The sequence below is a fragment of the Xenopus laevis genome, chromosome 9_10S, assembly GCF_017654675.1.
Source record: "Xenopus laevis strain J_2021 chromosome 9_10S, Xenopus_laevis_v10.1, whole genome shotgun sequence".
In the NCBI taxonomy this organism is placed as follows: domain Eukaryota; kingdom Metazoa; phylum Chordata; class Amphibia; order Anura; family Pipidae; genus Xenopus; species Xenopus laevis.
Genome location: NC_054388.1, coordinates 23,283,346 through 23,298,954, shown reverse-complemented (window position 1 = coordinate 23,298,954; position 15,609 = coordinate 23,283,346). Strand labels below are relative to the sequence as shown.

Below are 15,609 nucleotides of genomic sequence, written 5' to 3'. Positions count from 1 at the left end.
CTGCCTACCCCTAGTTCCAGCCACGATTTTGAGAGAGAGAACCAGCAGTGCAGAAAGGTAAATACTGTACAAACACTGCTTTCAGTTGCAATTGCATCTGCAGGTAGAGGACTAATACAGAGCCATATAACCTGTGGTACAAGAGGAAAACACACACTTTCTCACTGTATTTTACACACTCTCTCTCACAATCACGCTCTCCCGTTCTCTCATACACTCTCTCTTTCTCACAATCACAGTCTCTCACACATCCTCTGACACTTCTATCACACTCACTCTGAGCTGAGTAAGGTCTGGTACAGATGGGCATTTAGCAATGCACTCACAAGACTAAAAAATAAGGTGAGGAAATGTAATTTATTTAAGGTAATTACATCTGCAAAGTGAGTGCAGCTACTATTGTTTTTATACATATATATATATATCTATATTCACATGCAATGCAAAAAAAAAATCATACTTGCTACAAACACAACACCACCGCGTCCCAAATCATAACCAAACGTCTCCCATTTTAGGAATAATAAAATTGCTTTAGACTGACGCGTAACACTAGACATTATCATATCAATCCATTCCAACCCAGCAGTTTTCTCCCAGGAAGGAAATTTTATCTGCTTACACCTCAAGTCTGAGCTGCCCTCCGACCGCTCCGTGGTGCTACGTGTTGTTTCCGCTTCTGCGGCACCACAGCAGCTAGTGTTTCTGTACACTCTATCCAGCAGATTCTTATCTCGTTGGTAAGGAACGCTTAATGTATACGTCAGAGAGAGAAGTAATCCGGAAGTACGCGGCCGGTAAGAGTGCAAACAGCTTATGTGGATTCAGCTGTCAGTTGTGGACTTTTCCCTTTGTAATGACTCTTTGAAAGGGTCTCCTTTAATCAGCCATTCCTGTACCACATAAGAACTTATCCTACCCCACAGTACTTTTATTTATATACCAACCTAAACCATCGTTGTGAGACCAAATTATACTACTAGAACATCTGGGTTCATTCTGTTTTTTGGAAAAGTTTTTATTGTGAATGAGCGATTTACAAAGAAAGAAGACTGTTCTAAATGTCATTATTTTCGTGGCATTCATGTAACACAGTATTGACCAAACCTTATAGGTGACTCAGCAGTGAAGCAGCCATGGCAGCATCCAACTGGGGACTTATCATGAACATAGTCAACAGTATTGTGGGGGTCAGTGTGCTGACAATGCCATTCTGTTTCCAACAGGTAAGTGTGACATATTCATATTTATGTGTTATGTGTGTTGTATGTTGTAGAATAAAAGGCTATTCCGTGGTCATATAAAGGTGCAATACTGCAGGCAGGACCGCCGTCAGAAATCGCAGGGCCCCAACGACAAAATTTCCTGGGCCCCCTGGGCTGCATCCTCCGCAAGCCGCACCTACAGGTCCGCCCTCCCCACCTACAGGTCTGCCCCCACCACACAGTAAAAAAACAAATAAATATTGGTGTCCAGGGTTCCCACATGTTATTAAAAAATAAAAAGATATTGGTGGTCAGAGCCCCCCATAAAAAAACATTTGTGGCCAGGGCCCCCCATTAAAAAATATTGGTGGCTAGGACCCCACATGAAAAAAAAAAATTGGTGGCGAAAATTGGTGGCCAGGGCCCTCCCACACATTATGAGAAAATTGGTGGCCAGGGCCCCTTAAACGTCCATGCCTTCCCGAAGTCAGTCAGAAGTATGGCATGTCCGGGCCCCCCTTACCCTCTGGGCCCCCTACAACTCTCCCCCCTGTCCCCCCCTGATGGCTGCCCTGACTGCAGGCCAAATGCTTTTTATACAGGTCACAAGCATAAAGTGGCAGGTTTTACAGGTTATTCATGATTTTTGTGTATTTTATATCTATAAATATCATGTGTATTCAAATCTCTATGAATATGTAGTATGTAGACCATATGTCAAACATGGCCTCCCCAGCTGTTGTAGGCTTCCTGTTATGCAACTGTGCTTTAAAGGCAAAACTACATGGGAGATTTTGATCACATTTTGTGGGTCAGATTTGATCTGAACTTGCCACGCAACAGGACAAGATTTGTAGGATCCAGCAAAAGTTGATACCCTTAAAGCTAGAATGTAAAGTCGGATCAAATAAGGTCAGATGGTGTAGTTTGTTCATGCACCATCAGGTCTTATCTTGTTGGATGAAGATGCGGTAGCATCTGACAATCGCGTTGATTCGGATGGAAATTTCCTATATAGATTACACATCAGATTTTTGTATCGACCCGTTATATATTTGACCCCTGAGACTATATTCAACTTGGAAAATGCAATCTGTGGTAATTATTTATAAGTGAATGTGAGTCTGTGTAACTGTGACCACATGGGGGTGGGGTGTCTGCTTTACTTGCCTTACTAGGCCTGCGTGCTTTTGCAAACACAATGTGCAATGAATTTTCAGAAGAACTCAGTCTTACTGACTTCTGTAAAATGTGTTCTTTGAAGGGGTACTTTGAGTGGGAGCAGAGCCAGATAATTTACAAAAAATACCAGGTCATGTCCATGGCTAAAACAAACTGGGGAGAACAGTGTGGTGAGTCCCAGAATATCATCTTCAAATTTAGAAACATAGAAATTCTGGATATAAAAAGTAATATTTAAGCATGGGTTTGTTCCCTTTTTTGTCAATTGCACCCTGAAAAAAAGCATAAATTGCACTCTAGTACATGTTTTAGGCACCAGTCACCAAGCACCAAATGTTTAGCGTAAGACTACATGGACGTTTTCGACGAGATCTGACGCACTGCAACAAAACGCCGGCTTCAAATCGCATGCAATTGAAATAAGGTAAGTAATGGAAATGTCGGATGAAGTTGCAGCATGATCTGATGTGACACGACTGTCCGATGCAGACGCAGCGTCTGCATCCGACAGTTGTGTTGCGTCAGATCAACGCTGCGACACCATCCGACAATAGTTAGTTTGTTAGTTAAATTGGGTTGAAAAAAGACAAAGTCCATCAAGTTCAACCCCTCCAAATGAAAACCCAGCATCCATACACACACCCCTCCCTACTTTTAATTAAAATTCTATATACCCATACCTATACTAACTATAGAGTTTAGTATCACAATAGCCTTTGATATTATGTCTGTCCAAAAAATCATCCAAGGCATTCTTAAAGGCATTAACTGAATCAGCCATCACAACATCACCCGGCAGTGCATTCCACAACCTCACTGTCCTGACTGTGAAGAACCCTCTACGTTGCTTCAAATGAAAGTTCTTTTATTCTAGTCTAAAGGGGTGGCCTCTGGTACGGTGATCCTCTTTATGGGTAAAAAGGTCCCCTGCCATTTGTCTATAATGTCCTCTAATGTACTTGTAAAGTGTAATCATGTCCCCTTGCAAGCGCCTTTTTTCCAGAGAAAACAACCCCAACCTTGACAGTCTACCCTCATAATTTAAGTCTTCCGTCCCTCTAACCAATTTAGTTGCACGTCTCTGCACTCTCTCCAGCTCATTTATATCCCTCTTAAGGACTGGAGTCCAAAACTGAACTGCATACTCCAGATGAGGCCTTACCAGGGACCTATAAAGAGGCATAATTATGTTTTCATCCCTTGAGTTAATGCCCTTTTTTATGCAAGACAGAACTTTATTTGCTTTAGTAGCCACAGAATGACACTGCCCAGAATTAGACAACGTGTTATCTACAAAGACCCCTAGATCCTTTTCATTTAAGGAAACTCCCAACACATTGCCATTTAGTGTATAACTTGCATTTATATTATTTTTGCCAAAGTGCATAACCTTGCATTTATCAACATTGAACCTCATTTTCCAGTTTGCTGCCCAGTTTTCCAGTTTAGACAAATCACTTTGCAAAGTGGCAGCATCCTGCATGGAACCTATAGTTCTGCACAATTTAGTATCATCTGCAAAAATAGAAACAGTACTTTCAATGCCCACCTCCAGGTCATTAATAAACAAGTTGAAAAGCAAGGGACCTAGTACAGACAGACTCCTGCGGTACTCCACTAACAACACTGGTCCAATTAGAAAATGTTCCATTTACCACCACTCTTTGTAGTCTATCTTTTAGCCAGTTCTCTATCCAGGTACAAATACTATGTTCCAGGCCAACATTCCTTAATTTAACCAGTAACCTTTTGTGTGGCACTGTATCAAATGCTTTAGCAAAGTCTAAATAAATCACATCCACTGCCATCCCAGAATCGAGGTCTCTACTTACATTCTCATAAAAAGAAATTAAGTTAGTCTGGCAAGATCTATGACAATGCATTCACTTACCTTATTTCCATTGCATGAGATTTGACGCCGGTGTTTTGTTGCAGCACGTCGGATCGTCCGAAAACGTCCATGTAGTCCTACCCTTACACTACTACTAAATATGGGTGTGGTTTAAATGACCTGGTCCAGGTTAGAGTTTAATTATTTGATTCATCTTAGCTTATGTTTGGGTATTTCCCAGCATTGTATGAATAGTTTTAAGGAAGCACCAAATCTAGAATTAGATTCCTGAATGCTGAATAATGTTTTTTTTGTATTTTTCTTTCCCTGCAGTGTGGCATACTCCTGGGCACTCTGCTTCTTATGTTGTGCACCTGGATGGCGCACCATTCCTGCATGTTCCTTGTGAAATCAGCCAGTGTTAGCAAACGCAGGACATATGCTGGCCTTGGTAAGAACCAAGTTATGCTCAGTGACAACCTGTTTTCATTAGGTTCATTCTATTGCAAACAAATCCTTAATAAATTAAGGATTCTTCACACTGTCACTGCTCAAAAAGATCACTGTAGATTTATGAGATAGTTCACAGGTCACTACGCTCTACAGTCATTGCCTGAAGTTAAATTTGCAGCATTCTCCTTACAGGCAATCATTGCATTTTCCCTCACCCTTTACCATCACAGAACTTCATTTAGTTACCATAGGCTTACTGCTAGGCACAAAAACATTTGTCTCATTTGTGTCAGAATATTCATCATAGAGAAAGCACTTGTGCCAAGCATGCTTATAATTTTGCAACTGTTTATTGTGACTGAGACAAAAAAAATATACATTGTATATTCAGCTATTTGAAGCAGGTTTCCTGCAGTATAGTAATGAGACAATGTTACTAGCTATTTTAAAAGCTGGCAATTCTTCTGCAGATGTTAGATGTTACTAAAAAAAATAAATCAAAAACAGCTTTGCCTAATGTTTACCGTATTTAAAATAAGGATAATGTAATTCCATGTAGATCACATTATTTGGACTGTAGTGACAAGCAAGGGGTATGTGTCTCATTTGAGGCCCATATAAGCTCCTTCACCCCTGTCACTGATGAGGAAGTCTCAAAGCTTTTGGCCTCTTCTCACTTTACCACCTGCCCGCTTGATCCAATTCCCTCAAAACTTCTCCGCAATACCAATCCTTGTCTAATCAAAGCCTTAACTCACCTATTTAATCTTTCGCTCTCAACTGGACTGTTTCCTTCTCAACTAAAACATGCTCTTGTCACCCCCATTCTGAAAAAACCTTCTCTTGATCCCTCCAATCTTGACAACCTCCGACCTATCTCTCTGCTACCTTTCTCTCTAAACTCTAAACTACTTGAGCGCCTAGTCTACAACCGACTAACCTCATTCCTCGATGACAATAACCTGCTGGACCCCGTACAATCTGGTTTTAAGCCACAACACTCCACAGAAACTGCCCTGACTCGACTAACTAATGACCTTTTAACCGCTAAAGCCAACAATCGCTTCTCACTACTAATACTGCTTGATCTCTCAGCCGCATTTGACACTGTAGATCACCCTCTCCTCCTCCAGTCCCTCCAGTCGCTTGGCCTTCGTGACAAAGCCCTGTCCTGGTTCTCTTCTTACATCAGCAATCGTTCCTTCAGTGTCTACTATAATGGAGTATCATCTTCTCCCTACCTCTTTCTGTTGGAGTTCCTCAAGGCTCTGTCCTGGGACCATTACTATTCTCCCTCTATACTTCCTCCCTCGGCAAATTAATAAATTCATATGGTTTCCACTACCACCTCTATGCTGACGATACTCAGATCTATCTCTCATCTCCTGATCTCAACCCTAACTCCGTCTCCTCCTGCCTGTCCGCTATCTCTACCTGGATGTCGCAACGCTACCTTAAATTAAACCTCTCTAAAACTGAAATGGTTCTCTTTCCTCCAACTAAGACCAGTAACATCCCGGAAGTATCCATCATAGTTAACAATTCCACTATCATCCCCTCTCCCCAGGCCCGGTGCCTTGGGGTTATTCTAGATTCTGCCCTGTCATTCACGCCTCATATCCAGTCACTTATTAAATCATGTCACTTCCACCTAAGGAACATATCCAAAATACGATCATTTATCACCCAAGACGCTGCCAAAATTCTTATTCACTCTCTCATCATATCGCGTCTAGACTACTGTAACTCTCTTTTAATTGGCCTCCCCATCCAGAGACTGTCACCTCTCCAGTCCATAATGAACACTGCTGCAAGGCTCATACACCTCAGCAACCGCTCTGCCTCGCCATTCTGTCAATCCCTGCACTGGCTTCCGTTACCTTTCAGAATCAAATTCAAATGAATGACACTGACTTTCAAAGCACTTAATAACTCTGCCCCACCCTACATCTCTGAACTCATCTCTTTATACTCACCCAATCGCTTACTACGCTCCTCTACTGACCTGCTACTCAACTCTTCTCTAATTACCTCCTCACATGCTCGCATTCAAGACTTTGCAAGGGCTGCACCCCTCCTCTGGAACGCTCTTCTCCCACGGTCTGTCCGACTTTCTCCCAACCTTTCTGCTTCCAAGAAATCTCTGAAAACGCACTTCTTTTGAGAAGCCTACCCTCACTCTGCTTAACTACCAAACGCAACACCGCATACAATACCACATTTCTCACCCACTTAATTCGATCTTGCCCACTCCCACACCTTGTGTATTACTTCATTCCCTTTAGACTGTATGCCTATGCATAGGGCCTGCCTCACCTTTTTGTACCTGTATTGATTGTGATGTTTGTTACTCCATATGTTCTATGTATGTAATTCATGTGATGTAGTTGTATAATCACATTTACTTTACAGTGCTACGCAATATGTTGGCGCTATATAAATACATGTTAATAATAATAATAATAATAATTTATCCTTCCTCTTTGACAAATATAAACCTTGTAAGATATAATTTATAGTCCAGTTCTAGAGGGACCTGTTTGTGAATTGTCTCCAGAGAAAGTCAATTGAAAATAATGTTGCACATATACAATGTTTTAAACTGATGTACTTTTTTTCTGCCCTTACAACATACAATCTAATTTTGGTCCCAATGCACTGGTGATACCTGCCTGATTTCCAGGCCTTCTTTAAACCTGAGTTTTGTTTTTTCAAGGCATTAACTAGCTTTATGACCTTCAGGCACTAAAGGAGCCTCATGCTTTTGTTTACATGTCAGGGGTAGTACACCTCATTTTCAACATGAATTCAATGAAAAGAGCCTGTGCTGAACATATTGTTTGCCTATTGTGGTTTTTTTTTTTTTTTTTTTTTTAAATCTATGGTTGTTTTATTTTGTTGAGTTATAAAGGGAAACTAAAACGTCTATATGTTGGGTCCTTGTGCGTGTACCAGTGCACAGATAACCCCCTTGCATAATGGATAATAATACAGTCACAACAAAGGGTGAAGGCAAGGGGTTTCCATTTTTTTCCTGTTTGCCTTGTATAGCTTAAAAATATCAAAACCATAGTTTATTTTGCGATTAAACTAAAAGGCTAAATGTATGTTCAGTACAAACCTCATGTATAGAACAACAGGGTATACTGTCCGTCTAAAAGCAGTAAGTGGGTTTACTTTTAGGGGTTCTAACTGTATTTGAGCTACACAGTTTAGATTTAGTTGTTTAAAAAGTACCCACACCATAAGCATTGGTAAGTATAAGTATAGACATTTAAGCATTTTTTAACATTTTAATTGTTTGCTTATAATTGACTCTATGAGTGATGTCCTTTCTGTAATTCAGAGCTTTCTACATAACATGTTTTCAGAAAGGTAACCCGTACTTGTGTAAGTATGTATACCGTATATAGATAACATATTTTACAATTTTTATTTTTACATAGTAAAGAAGACACTCACCAATAACAATTACTGCTTGGGTACCCAATTTTTGTTAGTGTCAACACATGAAATCCAGCACTGGATTTTTGAAAAAGCAAAAAAAAAAAAAAATTAAAAAAAAATGTTTTGTTTAGTGTTTATGAAATTGTACAACATACCCATAACCCCTTATAACCCCAAATAAATACTCTATAGGAGGACAACCATCAGGACAACCAAACTAGAAATGAATGAATATAGGGGCAAAAAAAAGATCAGGTGCAGGTGCCTTTAATAAACGGCATCAATAAGTGCAATATTTGTTCCCATTTCAGCATGACCACACTTGCAGCTGTATTTGTAAATCATAGTGCAGTGATACGCAAGCTTTAAAAGCTTTATCATTCCTTCACAAGTTAATTTTGCCATCACTATTAATTTGACATATCCAGAGTCGTCCTGGGCTTGCGGGACACTGGGATAAATCCCAGTGCCAAGATCTGCACCCTGCACTCATGCACTGCTGCGACCGGCCCGAAGATCACAGTGCGCGCGCACGCACACGAGCAGCGCATTTAGGGCGGAGGGGGTCCCTGAGATGGCAGCCCCGGTGGGCCTTGGGCCCCCCAGTCCGACCCTGGACATATCCATTTTCTTCAGACTTCCAAACATTGTGCCCTGTTTTCCTCCAGCTTCATGTCCCACAGCCAGTAATATTCTTCTTTCCTTTCTTCAGCTTTTCATGCCTATGGAAAAGTCGGGAAAATGATGGTGGAAACCAGGTAATACTAAAATATTTTTACATTGCTGTTTAGCTTTGAACGATTGTAATTTATTCTTACAGCTAAACCATTGTTTCTCTCAGGCTGAATCTGTAGATTCTGTCAGGTGCCAGAATAGCTGCTGTAAAACAGGGCTTAACTACAGAGGAAGCAGACCCTGCAGGTACAGGGGGTTCCAGGAGTATAGCAGGCCAGTAATGTGCTATTTCAGAATAGGTCAGCTTACCAATGTTTTGGGACTTTTAATTTAGGAGAATTAAAGTTTAACTAAAGAAGTAGGCTAGAAATGTTGTACATTATGTTTTTGGCTTATGTGCTAGCCCACTGCAACCACAGCCCTTTAGCAGGGAAGCTTTGTGCCTCTGAAGATGCCCCAGTAGCTCCCCTCTCACTGCACATGCTCTGTGCTGCTGTCAGTTACTGGGTTTAGGGACCAGCTCACAATATACAGAACACATCGAATACCAATGTCACAGTATAAGGTACAGAAACCAGTGTATCTAGCATCAGAATTTAATAATCAGCTTTGTAGTATCCGCTTATATTACAGGCCAATCTCAGAAGCTGAAACTTTAGGCGGGTGCAAAAAATTCAGTGTATAAAATATGGCATTTTTTAGCCATATTAGTTTTTAGGGTTTACTTATCCTTTAGTTTGCTGTGGAGCCAACTAACATCTACACCACTGCTGTAAGATGTCATAGGCAGTCACCATTTACTGATGACTCTTCGTTCTATGTACTTGAAATGCCAGGGCCTATTTGGATCCAAGACCTGGTTGCAGCTACAAGTTGACAGGCTCTTTTCCAGGCATACAGTTTTCCTACACAAAAGGGGTACAATTTGGAACTAAAGGAGAAAAAATGGAAGATGAGAATTGCTCACAGCAGTATATGAGAAGGAGTGTGCTGTCAGGCTTATAAGTTATAACATAGGGTCCTAGTGATTGTTACAGGTACACTAAGCAATTGAGTATGATAAAAGTCTTAAAATATTTATGTCTACATCATACTTACTGTATTTATTAAGATTTATTAAGGTTGGAATGGTAAATTAGAATTTTTACTTTTTTTTGTGTCAAAACTCACTAATTCAAATTTAAAAGCACCAAATCGAATGTAAATTTGAATGTGAGATTTATCCCACCTCGACAATGGAAACCGTTATAATTCACATATTAGACATCTAAAACCTGCCAAATTAATTTACAAGTCAATGGCAGAGGTCCATTGACCCATTTGAAAACTTTAATAGCCTTCCTGACATTAAAGTTCTTTTCGGAGGAAAATTGGATTCAATTTTCCCTCGTTTTGATACAGGGACTAGTCCAATTGCAATTTTGGAGCCAGGAAGGAATTTTTTTTTTTGACTCTGAGGCATATTGAAGAGGCTGCAAATGTGTTTTTTTTTTGCCTTCCTCTGCATTAACTAGCAGTTAGGCATGCTAAAATAGAGTTAAAAGGTTGAACTTGATGGACGTGTCTTTTTTTTCAACCTAACTTACTATGTTACTATGTATTCGATTCGCAAATAGAATAACATCAATTCGAAATTCATCCTTTTTTTTTTTTTAGGGTAAAGTTTTATTGATTTTACAAAACCAAAACAACACAAAACAACAATGTCATTACTGTTTTTAGCAATTTAGCAGATGATGTCAAGTCAAACATAGGTTTTAAGTAGCCGGATAGTTCTATCTCAAAATAAAGTAGTTATCATTATACAAGTAATCCTAGGTAGCATTGTATAGCAACTCTAAAGGGGTCAGTTATTCATCAAGGGAATCTTGGTCACACCACTTCCCCCAAATGTTGTCAAACTTGTCATTTGCCCCTCTAGTTTCTTAAGTTAGTTTTACTAGGGGAAGAGCTCCATCTACTAGGTTTCTCCAGAAGGCCACAGAGGGTTAGATCCTCCCATCCAGTGCATGATCACAGTTTTTTAGCATAGAACTTGACAGTTCGCAATCGAATCCTGGCCGCAGCAGTGGGTAATTTATTGTCTATTATTCCCAGCAAGCAGACTGCTGGGTCCACTATTTTTAGCGTGCCCAGTTCGTCTGCAAGGGTCTCCATCGCTTTAGACCAGAATTCCTGCACTGGAGGGCAGGACCAAGCCATGTGGAGAAAATCTGCCCCAGAGGATTTGCATCGTGGACAGCAGTAATCTTGCCTCTTGCCAAATTTCTTTAGCTTGAGAGGTGTTATATAGGTTTGGTGGGTTAATTTGTATTGTATGAGCCTGTCTTTTATTGATATTAGAGATGTAAGCATGTTCCGTGGCTTCCTCCCATTGGTCACATTCAAGTCCTGGGATAACCTGAGTCCACAGGAGGTAAGCTCGATCAAATTGTGACTGTGGGGGAGAGAGTGTGGAACTGCACCTGGAAAGCCTGTCTAAGTTTGAGATACCTATAGAAATGTATCTGTTGGCTGGAGACTCTATCTTGTAGTTCTTGATGAGTGGGAAACTTAAAATCATGCATAAGATCAGAAAGTTTTTTAACACCCAACCATGGCCAATAGACAAAGTCTTGTAACTCGCGGAAATGGCTTAGGAGTGAGTTGGCCCAGAGAGGGAGGTGGGGTGAGAGAAGCAGCCAAGAGTGATACAGGGTTTTTACAGCCGTAGACCATGCTTTGTGTGGTGTTAAGACAGTATCGGGTAGGGTGGTCATATCCAGATGATGTCTGTAGGGGTAGGATCCCAAGCCTTCTAGGGAATGGAGGATGGATGCTTGAAGTACAGTGTTGGGGTTATAGGGGTTGGAAGAAAGGCACCAGTGTAAATAGTAAATTTGGGACTCTAAGCAATATAAGTAGAAGTGTATAAGGACGACACCCCCTTTTTCAATGGGCGCTGTTAGTATTTCCCAGGAGATACGAGGAGTACTGTTGGCCCAAATAAATGGAATTATAGTTCCGTTTAGTTTTTTGAAGAAAAGTTGGGGTATGGAGAACAGGGTATTGTGAAACATATATATAGTAGTTTGGAGATATATATCATCTTAATGAGATTGACCCTACCCCAAAGCGTAAACGGTAGTTTGGCCCAACTCTTAAGGGATTGGGTCAGGATGTCCATTATCGAAATTCGACCTTTGATAAATAACCCCCTAAAAGTTAGTGTGCCAGGTGCAAAAACAAGACTCTTCTTGCCATTTTCTTCACAAGCTAAAATAGGTTTTACAAGATTTTTTTTCGTTTATATTAAAGTAATTATATAGCACTGACTGTTACTGATAATTACTTCAGATTCTGTATAAATCAGCTTGATGCCTTTATTTAGTATTTTCTTAATTTCTTATTTGCTATACGCAGTAACCTGGATCAACCTGAAATGTGATTTTTATTATGTTATTCTAGCTGCACTGAACAAACAACACAAATAACTGATTGGTTGCTAGTGGTTACTTGAGGCATACTTACACAATATTAATTTATGTATGTATGGTTTATATTTAGAAATGTTAAAAATAGGCAAAGATTTGTGCTTTAATTTAAGATTAATCAAATTGTAAATTGCATGTTTAATATGTGTATGATGATAATCCAAACACTGGGCCTTATTTATCAAGATAAATAGGGCACTATTGTTTGGCAACATAATTATTAGTAATTATTCTCTTTTAATTTATTAATAATAGTAATTATTTCTACAGAGCTGTCCTTAGGGGGTGGCATATAGGGCAGCTGCATACTTCCCAACATTTTGGAAATAGAAAGAGTGACAAAAAGATTTGCTGCATGGATCGTAGTGAATTTTTTTGACCACGCCTGTTTTGTGGCCACACCCCATAATTACCATGCTCATTTTACAAAAAGTTTGAACACATTTCTGTGGTTTTTATGTGTTGTTATAGTTTTGCTAATGAAGGTGAATTGCCCTTTAGGCTGCAAGTGACAGTTTCCCCAAGATACCTGCTTATCTTAAATTGTTACAAATGTATCAAAGTGCAGCTGCCACATTTTCTGAGCTCTCTGCCAAAAGCAAATTAAGTTTTAGAAGTGTTTTATCTTTTTATGGCTGTGAGATCAAAGAGAAAGTTAGGACATTTCTGTAACAATCCGGGACTGCGGGTTGAGCTGTCAAAATTTGGACTGTCCTGCGAAAAATGGGACAGTTAGGAGGTATGCAGCTTCCCTGAAAAAATGCACTTGAGAAGGACAACAGTTGAACATATTGATTTCACTGCTATTAAAGCTGTTGCATATAGCACAAATATTTGTAAAGCAGGTATGGGATCTTTTTTCCAAAAACCTGATATCCAGAATGCTTAGAACTACAGTACTGCTATTTCCCAAAATTGTAAATAAAATTATGCTTTTTTTTAGCATGATAAGAAGAATGCTTTCAGATTTGCTTTCCATCCAGCAAACCTCAAGTGGTTAACAAAATGTGTTCTTGTCTTGTGCCAGAAAAATGGCTGCTCTAACATACCCAAGCTGTTCTTTGCTTATAGCCCTGGTAATTTCTTGATCTAAGTATTGGTAATCTAATTAGCTACTTTGCATGAACAAAAAATTGAGTCACTTCAGTTTCCCTGTTGGCCATTTTTGGCTCAAGAAAAAACATATGATAACTGTTGTGCTTAAAACAATAGGTAAAAAGTATGTTCAGTCCAAGTTCTACTCACTGAAATTACTTTGAACAAGGAGGTATACTGCCTCTTTAAATCAGTTCTTACTACAGTCCTGAAGTTATAAAGTCAGTGCATAATGGAATGCTTTGGTTTTCTGTGCACTAAACTGCATGAAAAAAATATTCATTAGTTGGTCTCATTCCGTTCAGGTCGGTACCCACAAGAATAAAGAAAAAATAGAACAAGAGGTTAATTTACAAGCATAAGTATATATATATATATATATATATATATATATATATATATATATATATATATATATATATATATATCTCAACCATGAGAATAAAAATCTGATCTGTTTAGTGTGGGTAACAGCAGTGGTGAGATTTATCACATTTGTTAGTAAATCAACCCCAAAGGTTTTTTCCTTACATTCTTCTTTGGTCTCCTCTGCTGAGAATGAGATCAACTAATATAGGTATATGGGTATATAGCCATAGAGACCTGGTAAGGAGGTTTTATTTAAGATCTGAATTACCTGAATTGCTAAATACTTCCTCTATAATACCTGTGACATATTTAAATACTGGTTTGTTAAAGTCCTTGAGGCGTGGAGTTGTGTAGCCCAGAATTCATTTTTTTCTGAAACTAATGAAAATTTATACTCCTTTTGTTCTCTCGTTCAGTAAAAAGAGCCTTTCTTTGGAGAAGACAGTGATGTTTATCTTGTGATGGTGTAGACAGCTATGAATGACATCTGACATCTGTTTGTTTGTACAAACCTCCACTAGTAAAGCATTTGTAATTTTAGTGGATTATTAGATATTTGCTTGTCTCCTGAAGCTAAAATAAGCTTATTTGGCCAAACTTGGGTTTTTGAAACAAGGACATTGTTTTTTCATGTGCAGGCCTAAACGAAATTACATCTGAAGAATTTGTGAATTACCGACCTTACCCCTTCTTTTTAAAGTTGCAATTATATCTGTCATCTGACATTCTTTTCATACTTGTGCATTTATTTTGCAGTATGATTGGGCTAATGCTAGGAACCTGCATTGCTTTTTATGTTGTGATTGGTGATCTTGGCTCCTCATTCTTCGCAAGATTATTTGGGCTTGAGGTAAGTTGGTTTGAGACTTAGGGCAGGGCATGTGCCCATTTTTTGCAAGCTGACTTCCTCTCTCCACAAAGCTATCTGTTTCCCTCCCACATTATTTAGGCACACTAACGCCCTTAGTGCTCTGCACATCTTGCCTTGGTCTGTAGTAAATGGCCCCTAGAATGTATGAAATGTAAGATGGCCATTTTTTTCCCAATTCACTTAAGATTTCAAAGGGGCAGCGTATGACAAAGAAATATATGAAACTGCTGTTGCTGTTTTGGAAACATCAGCCAAAGACTTCATCTGAACTATCTGCCAAGGTATTGCAGTCTTTAGCTGGAAAGTCTCAGGTCCCAAGCATTCAGGATATTAGATCCTAAACCTGCTATATAATGCATTTATTGTAAGAGTACTTCTTTGTAATTTATGGTATATGCCAGTGAGTTGATGAAAATGGGTTTATATATACATCTTCATAGTGATACAGTTCAAATGCACTTGTTGCAATATCAAAGCACAAAGCAGTGCAGTGCAGTGCTTGGGTCCTAACTTTGATTTAAGTTTTATCTTCCACAGATATCTGTATTGGTTTCCTCTGGGTACTCCTGTTTTCCTCCCACACACACACAGAGCCAGTTTAACTGGCTTCAAGTGAAATTGACCATTGTGTGAGTGAATGTAATAGTGGCCTTCGACTGTAAGCGCCACTGGAGCAATAACTGATGTAATTGAACAATCTCTATAAAGTACTGTGTAAATGGATTGGCGGCTATATAAAAAACAATTTAAAAAATAATAAATATATAATGCCAGTGAAACATGGCATTAGAAAAGCACTAGATATCACAAGGTGAACAGCATTGTTCTACTTAAAGGAGAAGGAAAGATATAATTACTTGGGCGTGTCAGTTTGTTAGCCACCCCCCCAGTGATTATAACTAGGGATGCACCGAACCAGTATTCTGCCTTTTTCAGCAGGATTCGGATTCGCCTGAATCCTTCTGCCCGGCCGAACCGAATCTGAATCCTAATTTGCATATGTAAATT

General features: G+C 39.3%; 1 protein-coding gene across 3 annotated transcripts in view; it reads left to right on the top strand.

Annotated features, from left to right (window-relative positions):
* Positions 1–658: 658 nt before the first annotated feature.
* The window catches only part of slc38a10.S (solute carrier family 38 member 10 S homeolog), a 59,050-nt gene continuing 44,099 nt past the window's right edge, over positions 659–15,609 (top strand). Inside the window, exons 1-5 of one of the 3 annotated variants that reach the window (XM_018237216.2) lie at positions 659–797; positions 1,115–1,226; positions 4,552–4,669; positions 8,831–8,876; positions 14,487–14,580. In XM_018237216.2, the coding sequence (XP_018092705.1) occupies positions 1,137–1,226; positions 4,552–4,669; positions 8,831–8,876; positions 14,487–14,580 (348 nt within the window). In that variant the 5' untranslated portion in view covers positions 659–797; positions 1,115–1,136. 3 annotated transcript variants of the gene reach the window in all.